This window comes from Hemiscyllium ocellatum, chromosome 5 (genome assembly GCF_020745735.1).
Source record: "Hemiscyllium ocellatum isolate sHemOce1 chromosome 5, sHemOce1.pat.X.cur, whole genome shotgun sequence".
NCBI classification, from domain to species: domain Eukaryota; kingdom Metazoa; phylum Chordata; class Chondrichthyes; order Orectolobiformes; family Hemiscylliidae; genus Hemiscyllium; species Hemiscyllium ocellatum.
Window position 1 is genome coordinate 24,132,042 of NC_083405.1, and position 15,414 is coordinate 24,147,455.

General features: G+C 49.1%; 1 protein-coding gene across 4 annotated transcripts in view; it reads right to left on the reverse strand.

Moving 5' to 3' along the window:
• cfap90 (cilia and flagella associated protein 90) overlaps positions 1–14,824 on the reverse strand; it is a 33,566-nt gene extending 18,742 nt beyond the window's left edge. For all 4 annotated transcript variants that reach the window (XM_060825341.1, XM_060825338.1, XM_060825340.1 and 1 more), the window contains exon 1: positions 14,547–14,824. In XM_060825341.1, coding sequence (XP_060681324.1) covers positions 14,547–14,666 — 120 coding nt within the window. In that variant the 5' untranslated portion in view covers positions 14,667–14,824. The remainder of the gene's footprint in view (positions 1–14,546) is intronic.
• Between the last annotated feature and the right edge of the window lie 590 nt (positions 14,825–15,414).

Here is a 15,414-nt window from a genome sequence, read left to right on the forward strand (position 1 = left end):
GTCCATACTGGTAAGCTATTTTCTCACTTCTTCACTAATACCTGCCTGTTTTCGCGGTACTGAAGTGACTAATTGATCCATGGCTAGCCTTAAGTTAATGCGTGGATTTCGGATCCTGGACGCAGTTTTTTTGAGTTGAGTTAATGCGTGAATTTTGGATCCTGGACGAGGTTTTTGAGTTGAGTTAATGCGTGAATTTCGGATCCTGGACGAGGTTTTTGAGTTGAGTTAATGCGTGGATTTCGGATCCTGGACGCGGTTTTTTGAGTTGAGTTTTACGTGTGAATTTCGGATCCTGGACGCAGTTTTTTGAGTTGAGTGAATGCGTGGATTTCGGATCCTGGACGCGGTTTTTGAGTTTTTTTAAAGTGTGTTTTTCGCGGAGGTAACAAGTGATTCCGGCAGCCCAATTTTCAGAGGTGACAAGGTGCTCTGACGGACAATTTTCAGAGGTAACAAAGTGCCCTGATGGACTGTCTTCAGAAGTAACGAAGGCTCTGACACGCGAGACGTCCAGTACTGCAGTAATTTTCTTCTGAATGGCGGATTTTGTCTACCCCGACGCGCTAGTGGGGAAAAAAACTCTGGGTCTGAGTTAAGGTACAGCGTGGCTTACGGAGCCTGGACGCTTTTTGAAATTAATTAATACAGCGCTGACCGCACTTGACTGATTGGATCCTTTCTCTTTTTAATAAGCACTTTAACTCTGACAACTATCAATAGACACACTCGCTGCTAGCATCCTAAGGGGACAGAGGGCGGATCTCATCTCCTGGATAGGATGTACCTGCACAGGCGTCTGCCTTAGACCGGTTGTTAAGAGCAGAGATCTGCCACGCGAAGGTCAGGATTTTGAAAAACGCACTGTTTTTAAAGCGGTACCCACCAGGTGAGATCCGTCATGGGGGACTTGAACTTTGGACCACCAAAAATGACCCAATTTCGACCATTACGCCCCGGAGTGCCCTGGTAGCACCTCACGGTTGGCACAGACGTAACTTGGCATGCCCATTTACTACTAGACAGTGTAGCATGTGTGTGGATGAAAACCAGAGTGGGGCCGGCCCAGTGAGAGAGGGAGTGAGTGAGTGAGTGCAGTGATTTTTAACAGACGTGGCGAACGGAGGTGTTGCAGCAAATGTTTCATCCCAGGTCTCGGTGTACAGTGGACCGGCGCTGACAGCCTGAGTGACGGAGAGGGACCGTGGGAAGCCGCCCAGCAGCCGAAAGCAGTTTTACTGCTGTCGGAGTACGTGAGTGTTGTTCTCTACACTTAGCGGTTTGGGATTGATCACTTAATGGTCTGGGATTTTTCTCCATAGTCTCGTCTTGATTTTTAGGATTAAATACTGCTTGTTCCCCCACTATCACTTTTAATTACTCTTATACTTGGAAAGGAATACCTGGATGTAGGGAGGGGGCGCAGGAAGGGATGGTGGAGCTTTTTATTTTAATAACACTACGGTTGTGGAATCCTAAGACGGTAAATCCTGGGGTGTCCCGTGCTCACCCTAGTTTTGGCGGGTCACCCTTCTCTGGGCGGGTCACCTTAGTTCTTGGCGGGCTTTCTTGCTTTTGGCGCGAAGGCTCAGGTTGGGCGGGGCCAGCTGGCTTTTGGCGCGAACGCTCAGTTGGGGCGGTGCCCGTTCGCTTTTGGCGTGAATGCTCACTCTTGGCAGGATTGCACAGTCTAGAAGGGGCTGCTCGCCTGCGGACGTTCCGCCACCCTATTAGCTCAACTACCGCGCCACCACTACACCGATGGGTCTCTCAAGTGTCATTGCCCTACTCCATGGGATTACTCGATGAACAGGTCCTCTTCAGTTACTGGGATGTCGATATGAATCATGCCTCTAACCACATCTTGTTTGACAGGTTGTACCTTTTACTTTTAACTATAACGTCCCGACCAACAACATGCGCATTGCCGTATCGCCATACTGTGTGTTTTCATTTACAATGTTTTGTATGTCCAGTGTTTGGCCGTCCCCCTGCCCAAATATCCCCCAACATTTTGTCTCTCTCTCTTTTTCCCCCGCTGGTCACATGCCTCAGGCCTCCAACTAGGACCTGCTACTCAGCACACAGCAGGGTGCTTGGCCCATCTCTCTTCCTCGCGGCCGCTCACTCATTTTTTTGTCCGCTGACATGGGTGTTTAGGCCATCCCTTTTTCCCCTCGTGTTCACAAAGTGCCAAGAACGAGGGGGGGCCACCTACTCCTTCTTCCGTCTATGCCCTCCAAATTTTAATGCCCCTTCTCACGCACCCATTTTTATCTTTTCTCCCAAGTCCACAGATTTTCTTCTTTCGCTAAAGCATTATGGACGCTCATTTTAAAGCAATTTCCTCCTGCTACTTGTCCCCCTCTCCTCAAGTTTGCGGCTAGGGAGGGTTGAGCTACTGCTGCCACAGACACTGCCATTTCCAGTCCCTAAAGCGGGTATTGGCAACCATGCGGGGTGAAGATGCCAGCCAGTCTACCTGTCTGAGGCTACACTCTCCAATGCTTTGAACATGCAACCTGTAACTGCCAGTCAGTACCAAACCTTCCCATTGAAATCTCATATAGACTCCTCTTGCCGAGTGTACTGCCCTATCCTACACCCCCGCTCCCCATTCCCCACGCCATGGTCACGCCCCTTCATCGTTTTCTCCCAAACCTACACACTTTATGTTCACCGCCGGATCTGAGGTCGTCTTAGTTCTGTCTTTCACTCAGCCTGCATGGGTCTCACTGAATAGAAAGTTTTCAGCTCCCTGAGGTTTCCTACCAGGACACAGTAACTCATCTTCTGGCCGCATTTCACTCACTATGCTTCTACTGCCGTTCTCTGCGCCCCATCTTCTCTCCAAAGTCCCATACTCCCTGAGGTTTGCTACCAGGACTTCCCAACCCTCATGCCCTGCCCAAATCCTTCAGTCTCCTCAACTGCGAGTACTCCTCGCCAATTCATCTGTTCATATCTTTTGCGACGCACAGGTTCGCACTGAGAACAGCAGGGTGACCAGGTTCCTCTATGAATCCTCCCCTAGGGGTATCTTTTAAAGGCTGCTACTTCGCCCAAATTCATCAAATCTTTATGTATTTCACGTAGGAAACTGCTGCACAGCCAATTTCTGTCCTGATCTGTCTGACCAGCTTTTTGAGATTCTCTCTCTCTCTCTCTCTGTCTCCTTTCCAACATGCCCGCAGCACCTGCGCACACTCCTTTGGCTAGAGCACACGGCCCCTCTCACAAGCAGGTTCTTCATTAGGCCAGGATCGTCCTTGCACCTCTCGTTCTGCGCCTCATTCAGGGCAACAAGCCCCCTCAGGGAATTGGTCCAACTTTGTATCACCGCAAATCTCCCAATTGCCCAGAGTTTTGCTTTGCTCATGAGGCTCCCAGTGAGAACGGCCCCGCTCCATAATCATCATCATCATATCTTGTACCGAGCTGGCTGGAAACACATACGCCACTACACGCACCACTTCTCTCATTGCTCCAGGTCAGCAGAACCTAATATATCTCTAAAATCACTCGATGAGACGACCTGATGGGGAGGTGCAGTCTGAGCTGGAAACATGCAGCCCCACCTTCACACGGCCCGACATGGGTCCATTTCACTAATATCCTTACTCTTCGTGTACTTTATTCTGCTCTCTAAACTCTTCATTCAGCCTTATCTTAAGAGATCCACCTTGTTTATCATGGACTCCGCTTCGAGCGGGCAAATAGCTGCCAGGATAAGGTTGTGCCCTTTAGCTGGTGGCTCAACCCCCTTTTTATCTACATTGGTCTTTCTCCATTGTATAGGCGCCTTTCCTGATGTTACCAATACTTTCTGCCTCACAGTCGCGGATCGCTCCAATATCCTACCCAAGTGTCTGAGGGCAACAATCCCGCCCTGCTTGCTAAAGGGGGTTCCCGGCTACCTTGCCGCTTATTCTGCGCGCCCTGTGAGGCTAGGGGCATCTCCTGCGCTTTGTCTTCCCTAACCACACACTGGAATTTCACCTGCTCTATTGTCCTATTACCACAGAGTTGATGGGGATCCTCATCATTTCCACCTTTATACTAAACGGTCTCCATGGGCGCCTCATCGAACGATTGTCCTACGACAACACCATTGGTTGTGCGCCCCGAGCACCGGCAGTTCCCTGGTGTGCTAATCGAAACTACTTGTGTCCCTTACTGTGCATTATCAAAGCGTACCGTTTGCCTTCCCCTATGCAGTCTATTGTGGTTCCCTTCTCACTATTACCAATCCCACTTCCCTCTCGAGGGACTTACTCTATTTTTTTTTTCGACACAACTCCTGGACGAATGTTTTTACTCTTCAAACATTGCGTTTTAAAACATACAGGCGCCTGCGCTCCTGCAGCTGCTAGCACACATTCCCACCGAGTCATAACTGCCACTCGTACGATCTTGCATTTGTATCAGTGTCCCGACTTTCATCTACCCCGTGTAGTGCTGCTGCTCAAATGGACACGGATTATCCTACTAATTGTCTTCCACAATCTGCGCACACTTGATTTTAACTTTGTCAGAATATTGCGACTTGACACCTTTTGCGTGACTGCTCCCTGCAATTACCTCACCGACACTGGACCAGTGTCATGATTACGTTTTTTACATTTTTCCTCTGCCTCTTCGTAATTCGACGAACATTAAAACACCTATAGTATAATCTGGCTACCCCTGCCTCGACTGCCTTTTTGTGGCAGCCCGTGCACGAATCCCTCTGACTTCCCTTGTGTAAAGTTGTACCCCTTCCCTTACGTGAAACCACTCCGTCCAACTCGCACAGAGTCGCTCTATTTTTATGTGACTCCTCCTGGTAGATATTTTTCATTGCAATACTGCCACGTACAGGTCCACAACTCATAAGAAAGGTTATGGGTTTCAGACTGCCTTCATTTTTTTTCACCATTGTCTTCTCATATCTGCTCCCTCCATTCCTCTTGCACAAATGGTTGAGTACACTCTTCCTGGTTGCATTTGACAGTCCACATGAGCACAGACCTTATGTTCAGGAGTACTGACTGGAGAATTTGGGGACTGCCTCCCGTCCATTCCGGTCTCCCAGACATGCCACCCCAAAGACCCCATACAACACAACACTTTATTTCCCATTGTAGTCACATAGTTCCTGACTGACCCCGCCATATATCACCCTGGTGATGCGGGGACTCCTTTTTACTGCATTCCCACAGCCCCATCTCACTGATTTAAAGGTGATGAGGTATCATTACTTTTCAACCGGACCCCCATACGTTGAGCTCCACCAGGAGACGCCGCTGCCACCAACTCCGACAACACGACAGCCTGTGTGTGACCTCCTACAAACGGACAGGGACATATCCAATACATGCTGTAATGCGACTTCCGCTCATGAGCCATGATACCGGGTTTCTTGCTTACGGCTGGTTGCGATAAGGGCAGGCGAGTGGGGACCTCCCAATTCTTTTCTTCATTGCTATAGTACCGCCAGGGTTCGGGCGTAGTAGAGGCTATCTCTCCGGGGCGTGTCGGCTCCCTCAATGGTTTTCTTTCGAATTCATATGATCCTGTTGTGCATCCTGTTGTGCTCATGACTAAATTTTCATCTTCATCCACATGAATGAAGCCTGGTTGTCCAAAGAGCCCCATCTCATTTATTTTGCCCGTCTAAATTGGGGATATGTCAATTGATCCTTCCATAACATCGGGTAGGTGAGATGTACTGTGCGCCCTGGCAATCGAAACACTGCTGTTCTCGCAAGCGGCCCTTGCGGACTGTCCAGTATTCCTGACTGGCCTCAGCCACTCTCGGAGGCCACTGACCATGCTACTGAGCTGCCCACGTCTGTCCTTGTGGCGGTGAAATGGATGTCGCCATCTATTACTCAATGCAGCACGACTGGTTAGCCAATGACGGGTAAGATCCCTCGGGCGAGGGACAACCTAAGACAGGCACAGTCGCGCATTGACATCTGAACGGGTGGCCTCCGTTCGTCTCCATTTGATGAGATTTCTGCCTGCTTGCATCCGTGTCGGACGGTTGGACAGCACTGCTGCTCTCTGGAGCATACTGATCTACGGGACCACCGGGGCACAGTACAGTTTCACACTGGGTTTCACATCTCTAGCGGGTACCTAGCTGCTGGTACCAGGCTGTTCCTACTCCCTTTCCAAACTTACAACGCCTATTTACATTTGCCGGCTCTTTGGACTACAGACTTGCGTTTACTAAATGGCTTACTCATTCTAACGCACTCGCGTACATTTCGCCAGCTCTGAATGACTTATTGCAATGCTTGTCTAATCCTGTGCTTTTCGTTATTTCTGCAGACACTGCCTCAATTACTTCAACTATTAGTTTAGCTTAGCATGCAGCTGTGACCATCTATTGCTTAATTGTGTAGCGGCGCGTTTTTCAGGGCACCCTTCATCCCCACATGACTGTCTCCTTAGAACCGGTGAGTCTGGTCGATACAACACCAGACACCGGTCGCCTCGTGGGGTTGCGTTCCTTACGGGATAAGGGGGTGTGGCCTCTTTCGAGGCCAAAGGAGGGAATGTTGGGGATAATCTGCTATCGGGGTACCTACATTGGGGCTAGGGAGGGGAGCACCATTATTAAAGCAGACACTGTCAGGTACCAGCTAAAACACAGCCATGTAAAGTAAACCCAGCCACTGCAGGACTGTCTGCCTGAGGCCACATTCCTTGGGGATTAGAACATGTCCGTCAGTTTCAGATCATCCTGTTACAATCTCATTGTTAATAAAGGAAACCGGTAACTATCATATAGTGTAAATCGCACCGATACTACACTTGATTGATAAAGTACTTGCTAATGCCTCCGCTGACGTCAAACTCATTCAGGTCCTGTGTTAAATGATAATACCTGTATATTCAACTATGGAGAACTATTGTGAACGCCCAGACAGCCCGGCGCATAGCAATGAGGAAACCCTTCCAAACAATAAACTTTTAAATTACAAGATCGGAAACTGCTGAACCCAGGATGTCTACCCATTGTTCAGCACAGCAGGAGCTGGACAGGTATCTCGGGGCAGCCATTGGGACACTAATCCCTTCACAGACAGGTGAACCGACCAATGAGAGAACCGAACGAGGGGAACCTGACCGGGAACTCGAGGAAGCGCGAAGTATAACTGCTCCAGGTCCGTAGAGGAAGACAGAACGCCTTCTCCAACGAATTGCATGCTTTTGAATTCGTTGTATAGTTTGCCAGTCTTGATTCTGTAATAAACTGTGTTTTTGCTCCAAACTCTAGCCGGTGTGATCTCTCCTTCCAAAGAACACGTGGAGACGAGACCCTACGGGTCCGTCCCAACACTCTCTTCCATCAAGGCAGAAGATACAGAAGCTTAAACAACGCACCAACAGGTTTAAAACCAGTTTCTTTACTGCTATTATTAGACTGTTGAATAGACCTCCCCAATTTCAAACCTAATGTTGATCTTGCTTTTCTGCACCTCCTGTGCAGCTGTAACTTTGTATGCCTTGCTCTGTCTAAACAGCCTATGATCTGACTTTACTGCGTGCAAAACGTTTCACTATACTTTACAATAAATCAAGTCAAATCTGAAGCCTCAGGAGGAAGGACTGGTAACGTTACCTCCTGAGCCCTGACCAGCTCAGACACTAACCCCACAGAGGGAAAGTTACCGAGATTAGAATCAGTAGCACCTGCTGGTGAGCACGTCGTGTGTCTACAGCCGGCCAAGAAAGATCCCAGGTCATCAATACTCAGCAGGCTGCAGAAACCAAATATCTGCTCAATCCCAAGCAGCAGAGGATCCCATGGTGTCAGCAGTTTGTGCCTTCATTGATAAAGTATAGGCAGACATTGCTCTGTCAAAGGCAGTGGCCAATTTGTAACAAAGATTGCAAGATTTCAGGAATGTAGTAGGAACCCTACTGCCTCAAGTAGGTGATCATCTAGCTGCTTCCATTATCATGTGAGCAGCTGCCATGGAGATCCAGGTCTAGCAGTCACAGTCTTCTAGATATGTGCACAGACAGAGCTGCACTCTTATCACTCTAGCCATACAGGTTCTCCGCCACTGGCAAAGCAATAGTGGGACAAGGGATCGTGGGTTCACTCCAGGTGTACCTTCCTCAGAAGGAGACAGGACAATGCCAGTAGACACCCAGAGGTGTAACTACATACAGCCCCAGAAGGTTTGTATCAGGACACATCAGGGATGCTGGGCGTTCTTTATCCACCCTTAGCTCTGAGGCAGTTCAAGCCAAGGAGGCTCCACCTTCCTCTGGGCAGGCCACACAATGCAGGTTTGGGCTCTCTAGCCACAAAACATTTGCCTCAAGGTCACCTGATAAACCTCCAAAGCTATTGGGTTCCACCCAGGTTCCCTCCACCCAGCTGCAGAATACATTGCGATGCAGCGAGAGAGAAGGAAAGAGCAAGACCTTCCGATGGCACACAGGTGACACAATTTAAATACATTACATTTATAAAATGTATGTTCACTTTTCTTCATCAATTTTGTGAACAAACGTCTGTCTAGCCCCAACTGCAACTTTGTACCTTCAAAATCCAGCCATCCTTAGAACTGCACAACATTAGTTCGTCCAATGTGTGAAGCAAGCATGTCCTGTACCTTGTGCAGGCTATGTGAAAATGGCAGACAATGACTATTTTAGCACCTCAGGTTGATCTTTCCAGGCAGCAGCACATTTCTTGTGGAACACGGCCAATATTGGGATTGATATAAAATGTTGCCAAGTGTGCTTGGGGTCTGCATTTGGACAATATACAGTAGTTTAATGCCTAAGAATTATTGTAGCATGTGGTGCTTCCAGGTGTGTCTCACTTTTAGTATATCAGTGTCTGTATAATGATGTTGCCCTTTTACAATTCCCCAACTATGTTCCTGCATGACCCCAGGTAGATCAGATTGGACCCAGAAGGCTAACCATAGACTTGTACGGGCATGGACTCTCGACCACCCCAACTGGCCTACTGTGCCTAAGCCCCTGGATTGAAAGAGGCAGCCTTGACTTCCTGTGCAGGACCCTCTGCCAAGATGGTGTCTCCCTGGATCAAACTCTAAGACTTTGAGGCATGGCCAAAGTCCATGTAATATGTTTGAGTACAAGGCTGGCCAATGGTGCATATGCTTCATTAACATAATATGATGCTGTAGCACAAGAATTGGTGCTACGTTCACTGCTTTGTATATTTTATATAAATCATTTGGAATGTGAATACAGGAGGAATGTTTAGTCAGTTTGCAGATGACACCAAAATTGGTGGTGTGCTGGTCTCTGAAGAAGGTTATTGTAGAGTACAGCAGGACCTTGAGCAGATGGACAAATGGGCCAATAAGTGGCACATGGAGTTTAATGGAGGGGCTGGACCAGCAGCAAATGGACACTGGTAACTGATAAAATTTGCCAGCATTAATGTGCATTGCATTAAATCTGCTCCACGATGGTGTCTCTACACTGGCCTTCCTGGTCAACATTAAAGCCGATGTCCTGTTTCTGCAGGAGTGTGGGATACCACACCTCAGCAGCTACAGGAGATGGTCGAGCTCGTCGGCCCATGGGCCTTCAGTTTGGTCGGGGGGGCAAAGATAGCTGCGCCTCCGGCCTGGGTATCCTATTGAGATGAGGCAACTTCACCATCTCAGAGGTCAAGGTGGTGACCTCCTCGTCGCTGATGTCATATATAGAAATGCTTCCCGAGACTGATTAATGTGTACGCCCCAGTGGGTAAGAGTGAACGGTTGGCCGTCCTGCAGCAGCTTCCATTGTTGCTGGCTACGTCCAGGCCGGTCATTCTGGCCGGAGACTTCAACTGTACCATTGATGCAGATGGACGATCCGGCGGGGGGGACAGTAAACTGGACGCCACGTCCAGAGTCCTGATGGAAACGGTCAAAGATGCCAAGCTGCACGACATCTTCAGTGCCCCTGCAGACGGAGCGCAGTGTAGATACACCTGGTCACGGGCAGACTGGTCTATCCGCTTAAGGATAGATTACCTGTTTGTGTCCCGAAGATTCTCGGTCAGATCCACCGACGTCAGGCCAGTGTTTTTTTTCTGACCACTGCCTCCTGCTAGCCGACTGTCACCTACAGGATAAGCAGCGGGCTGGTAAGGGAATGTGGAAGCTGAACACCAAGCTGTTGACCCCAGGAAACATTGAGGAGCTCAAGAGGGATAATGCAGGTTGGAGAACATGTTAAGCCCCTGTTTGAGTCTCCAGTGGACTGGTGGGAAACAGTAAAAGGGAATATCAAGAGGTTCTTCTTCCTCTAAAAAGGTATTCAAGAGGAGAGAGAGAGGCCGGGAAAACTGTCCCAGCTCCAGGAAAGTATGCAGAACCTGCTCCTGCTGCAGACGATGGGGGTCAATGTCACGGAGGACCTCCAGGAGGTGAAGGGCCAGCAAGCTTCGCTCTTTGCCTCAGAGGCCTCCAAGATAATCTTCCGGTCCAGGGTCCGCTCGGTGGAGCAGGACGAGACGTGCTCACGTTTCTTCTTCCAGAAGGTGCACGAAGAGAGCTCTGTGCTCAGCAGCCTGAAGGAAGAAGATGGCTTGGTAATATCATCTCAGGCTGACGTCATGAGGATCAGCAAATCCTTCTATGCCAGTCTGTATGACGCGAAGCTGACCGACAGCGCGGCCTCCCAGTCGTTCCTGTCCTCTATCACGGAGGTCTTAGACAACAGAACACGAGAGAGGCTGGACCAGCCGCTATCTCTGGACAAGCTGACCAAGGGCCTAGAGTCCTTTGAAGAAAATAGAACTCCCGGAAGTGACGGCTGACCGTCAAGCTCTATTCTGCTCTGTGAGACTTGATTGGCCAGGACCTGCTGGAGGTGTAGGGGGGTATTTGGTTCGGAGGGGCTGGGGCGTGCACCAAGTCTCGGGAGGAGAGTATCAAGAAATTGAGGCAGAAACTGGGCGGATGGAAGCTACGGTCGCTCTCCATTGAGGGTAAGAACCTGGTTAGTATGCTTCTGACAGGTACCATGAGAGAATCCATGAGGAAAGGCATCATCACCTGCAGCTACAAGCAGAAGGGGGAGAGGGAGGAAATCAGAAACTGGAGACCAATTAAATATAGATTACAAAATCCTGGCAAAGGTCATCGCCAAGTGGATCAGGTATGCTCTGGGGTCGGTGATCCACCCTGTCCAAACTGGTGCTGTACCGGGTAGGAAGATCGCTGAGAGTCTCGCACTCAGGGATATGATCGCCTACGTGCAGGATAGGGAGCTGGACACCTACCTGATCAGCCTGGACCAGGAGAAAGCCTTTGACTGGATATCACACAGGTATATGAGAGATGTGCCCTTCAAAATGGGCTTTGGGGAGGGAATCTGCAATTGGATCAGACTGCTCTACACTAACGTTGTCAGTGCAGTCTCCATCAATGAGTGGGAATCAGCTTCCCAGTCAGATCTGGAGTCAGGCAGGGCTGCCCTCTCTCTCCTATCTTGTTTGTGTGCTGCATAGAGCCATTTGCCGAGTCCATCAGGAAGGATGTGAGCCTGAGAGGGGTGACTATTCCTGACAGTGGGGGCCTACATGTTAAGGCCTCCCTGTACATGGATGACGTCGCCGTTTTCTGCTCAGATCCGCTGTCCGTGCACAGACTCATGTGCATATGTGACCAGTTCGAACGGGCCTCGGGGGCCAAGGTAAACCGAGGCAAGAGCGAGGCCATGTTCTTCGGGAACTGGGCCGACCAATCCTTCATCCCCTTCACCGTCAGGAAAGACCACCTGAAGGTGCTGGGTGTTTGGTTCGGAGGGGCTGGGGCATGCACCAATCTCGGGAGGAGAGTATCAAGAAATTGAGGCAGAAACTGGGCAGATGGAAGCTACGGTCGCTCTCCATTGCGGGTAAAAACCTGGTCATCAGGCGTGAGGCACTGTCAGTGCTGTTATAAGTGGCACAGGTCTGGCCTATTCCCAGAACCTGCGCCGTTGCAATCACCCGGGCCATCTTCCATTTTGTATGGCAATCAAAGATGGCCAGGGTCCAAAGGGACTCGATGTACAAAGCTCTGGGCAATGGGGGAAAAAAAAACACACCCTGATGACCACCTTTGTGTGTGGCTGCATCAAGCTGTACATGGATCCCCGGTACACAAACACAAAGTGTCACTACGTACTGAGGTTCTACCTGTCCCCGGTGTTGCGAAGGATGGGCCTGGCCTCGCTGCTGCGGAACGCTCCGAGTAGTTGGACCGTTCCGTATCACCTGTCCTTTGTGGAGAAATTTATGAAGAAAAACACCTTTGACCACAAATCCATCAGGAAGTGGTCAGCACGTAGAGTCCTTGAGACCGTTCGGGAAAAGGAGAGGGCGGATCCTGTTGAGCGGTTCCCTGAGCAGACTGTCAGTCATTTGGCAGAATGCCTCATCGTCAGAACTTTCAACAAGCACCAAGACATGGCTTGGCTGGTGGTGAGAAGGGGTCTGCCTGTGAGATCCTTTATGCAAGCCTGGACTCTCTGGCCCACCGCACGCTGCCCTCGAAGCAACTGGGAACATCTCCTTCTGGAATGTGCCTATGCAAAGGAAGTCTGGAGGGGAATGCAGTGGTGTTTGTCGAGGTTTGTCCCGAGCAGCGCCGTGATGCGGGACTCTGTGCTCTACGGTCTGTTCCGCGGGACGCACACAGAGACGAACATCTACTGTGCCTGGAGGATCATCAACTCAGTGAATAACGGTCTGTCTGAAACCTTTTGATCTTCCAGCTGAAGGAGTTGACCCCTACTGAGTGTTGCGGATTGGCACATTCCAAGGTCCAAGACTAACTGTTGAGGGACGCGCTGAAGCTTGGAGCAGCTGCCGCCAAGACACAGTGGGGAAAGACCACAGTGTAATGTCTGCCTGCCAAAGAACAGAGGGGCCCACGCAGTAAGTGGGCTCTGCTGACGACTCAGCTAAACATATGGATACATGATTGGTAAATGAATAGACCTGTATATACAAATGACAAATTCTGATCTCTGTATGCAAAGAAATGGAATGTTTATGTACGTATGGCATGACCAATTGTACAGATCAAAATATTTTTATGAATAAAGTATATTTTTGAAATTTAAAAAAGTGATAGGTTCTGCGTTTTAGTCAGACAAATCAAGACAGACTTATACACTTAATGATAAGGTCCTGGGGACTGCTGCTGAACAAAGAGACCTTGTGGTGTGGGTTCATAGTTCCTTGGAAGTGGAGTCACAGGTGGACAAGGTAGTGAGATACACTTGCCTTTATTGGTCAGTGCATTGACTATAGGAGTTGAAAGGTCATGATGCAGTTGTACAGAACATTGGTGAGGCCAGTTTTGGAATACTGCATTCAATTCTGGTCTCCCTGCTATCGGAAAGACATTGTGAAACTTGAAATGGCTTAGAAAAGATTTACAAGAGTGATGCCAGGGTTGGCTGAATAGGCTGGAGCAGTAGGAGGCGAGGAGTGACCTTATTAGGTTTATAAAATCATGAGGGACATGGACAGGATGAATAGCCAATGTGGTTTCCACAGGGTAGAGGAGTCCAAACTAGAGAGCTAGTGAGCGGGGAAAGATTTAAAAAAGGAACCAAAGGGCAGCTTTTTCCATACAGTAGGTGGTGCATGAATGGAATGAGCTTCACTTACTACACTTAAAAGGCATTCGGATGGGGAAATGATCAGGAAGTGTTGAGGGGGATATGGGCCAAATGCTAGCAAGTGGGACTAGATTGATTGAAGATAGCAGTTGGCATGGATGAATTGGACTGTAGGGTCTGCTTCAATGCTGTACAACTCTATGACTAACATGCCCATCTCATTGACTGATGTCTGCTGACAACTATGACGAGCTTCCTGTCTTTGTGTCTGCTAATAGTCAAGTCAAGACAGAAGTATTGAATCCGCCATGTTTACCTATTAAAATTCTAGATTGGTTCTGACTTCAGTAGTCTATCACAAGCAGCACAGATTAACCATGATCACATTCTTCAAACGTCATACTGAGATCTCCTCTCTCATTTTAACCCTACTCTGAAACTACAGGCTTTAAATATCCAAACCCAAAGTTTGTACTCCATCTATACAGTTGTCATGCTCCGAAAGGTCGATTGCTTTTGTCAGTCACTGATTTATTGGAATTAGTTCCTAAGCAAGTTACACATTTGCACAACAGAAAAAGCACAGGGCTTTGGGGATGCACAGCAGACAGGGGAGGAAAATAGGACTGCCATCGTCATACACACTGAACATAAAGGTTTTTTCTTAAAAATTGCGAAGCATTTTCAGATACACCAACAAAACTTTGGTGTTCTGGCATGTTAAAGATAAAGTAGGTCCATAAAGAAGGTGACAAACTCTTACAATATTAGCTTACTTTTGAAACAAATAAAAACGTTTCTCACTACTGAATCTTTTCTCTTGAAAGGCGGCTTTAACGAGTTGGTTGAGTTGCCATCCGCAGAGGCTTCACATGACAAGCAGCTTTTACAATTAATAACAGCGAGAGGCAAAAGTCACAGAAAAGTTTCTGTTTGGAAGGTACACTCACCTTCTTCTGGTTACCGAAGTAAGTTAGCTCGTTGTGGTCTCTTCTCTCTGGAATGAAACTGAAGCCAGATAAGGCAGAGAGCGGCATGTTCTTGCTTATGCGTTTCCTTATTTCCGTCATGTCCCTTCGATTTATTCCACCACTTGCCGGGTGAAGTATGCACGCCCGGAGAATGCTGGCGTCCACCAGTTGCTATGTTACAAACACCCAGCACTCAAGGGCTTCTTCCGGCTTCCCAGCAGCATGAGTTACTTTCCGAGATGAATCATGACCAGACTGTTACCCTCAACATTAATTCCCTTTACCCCCACCACCTCTTGCCCCTCCCCAAAACCTGCTGCCCCTCCCCCTTGTCTCCCCCACCACCTGCTGCCCCTCCCCTTGTCCCCCCTGCCCCCCAAACCTGTTACCCCTCCCTCTTGTCTCCCCTACCACCTACTGCCCCTTGCCCTCCCCAAAACCTGCTACCCCTCCCCCACCACCTTCTGCCCTTTGCCCTTCCTAAAACCTGCTGCCCCTCCCCCTGTCTCCCCCACTACCTGCTGCCCCTCCCCCTTGTCTCCCCCAGCCCCTGAGGCTGTTCAGGCCACTCCTCCTCCTCTGTCTATTCATTGTCTCAATGATATCAGAGAGTTATGTGCCCATTATTTCACAATCACTCAATTATTACCCACAGGCATAGGTCACAAAAGGCTGCTGACATGTTCAGGGTTATTACCCCCCCCCCCCCCCCCCCCTCTGAGTAAGACAAGGGCCATCACTTGGTGTTTTCTCGCATGTTAAACACAGATCTCCTGGCAGTCATGGAGTCATACAGCACGATCTTCGATCTGGCCAGTCCACACTGAACATAATGAACATAAACTAG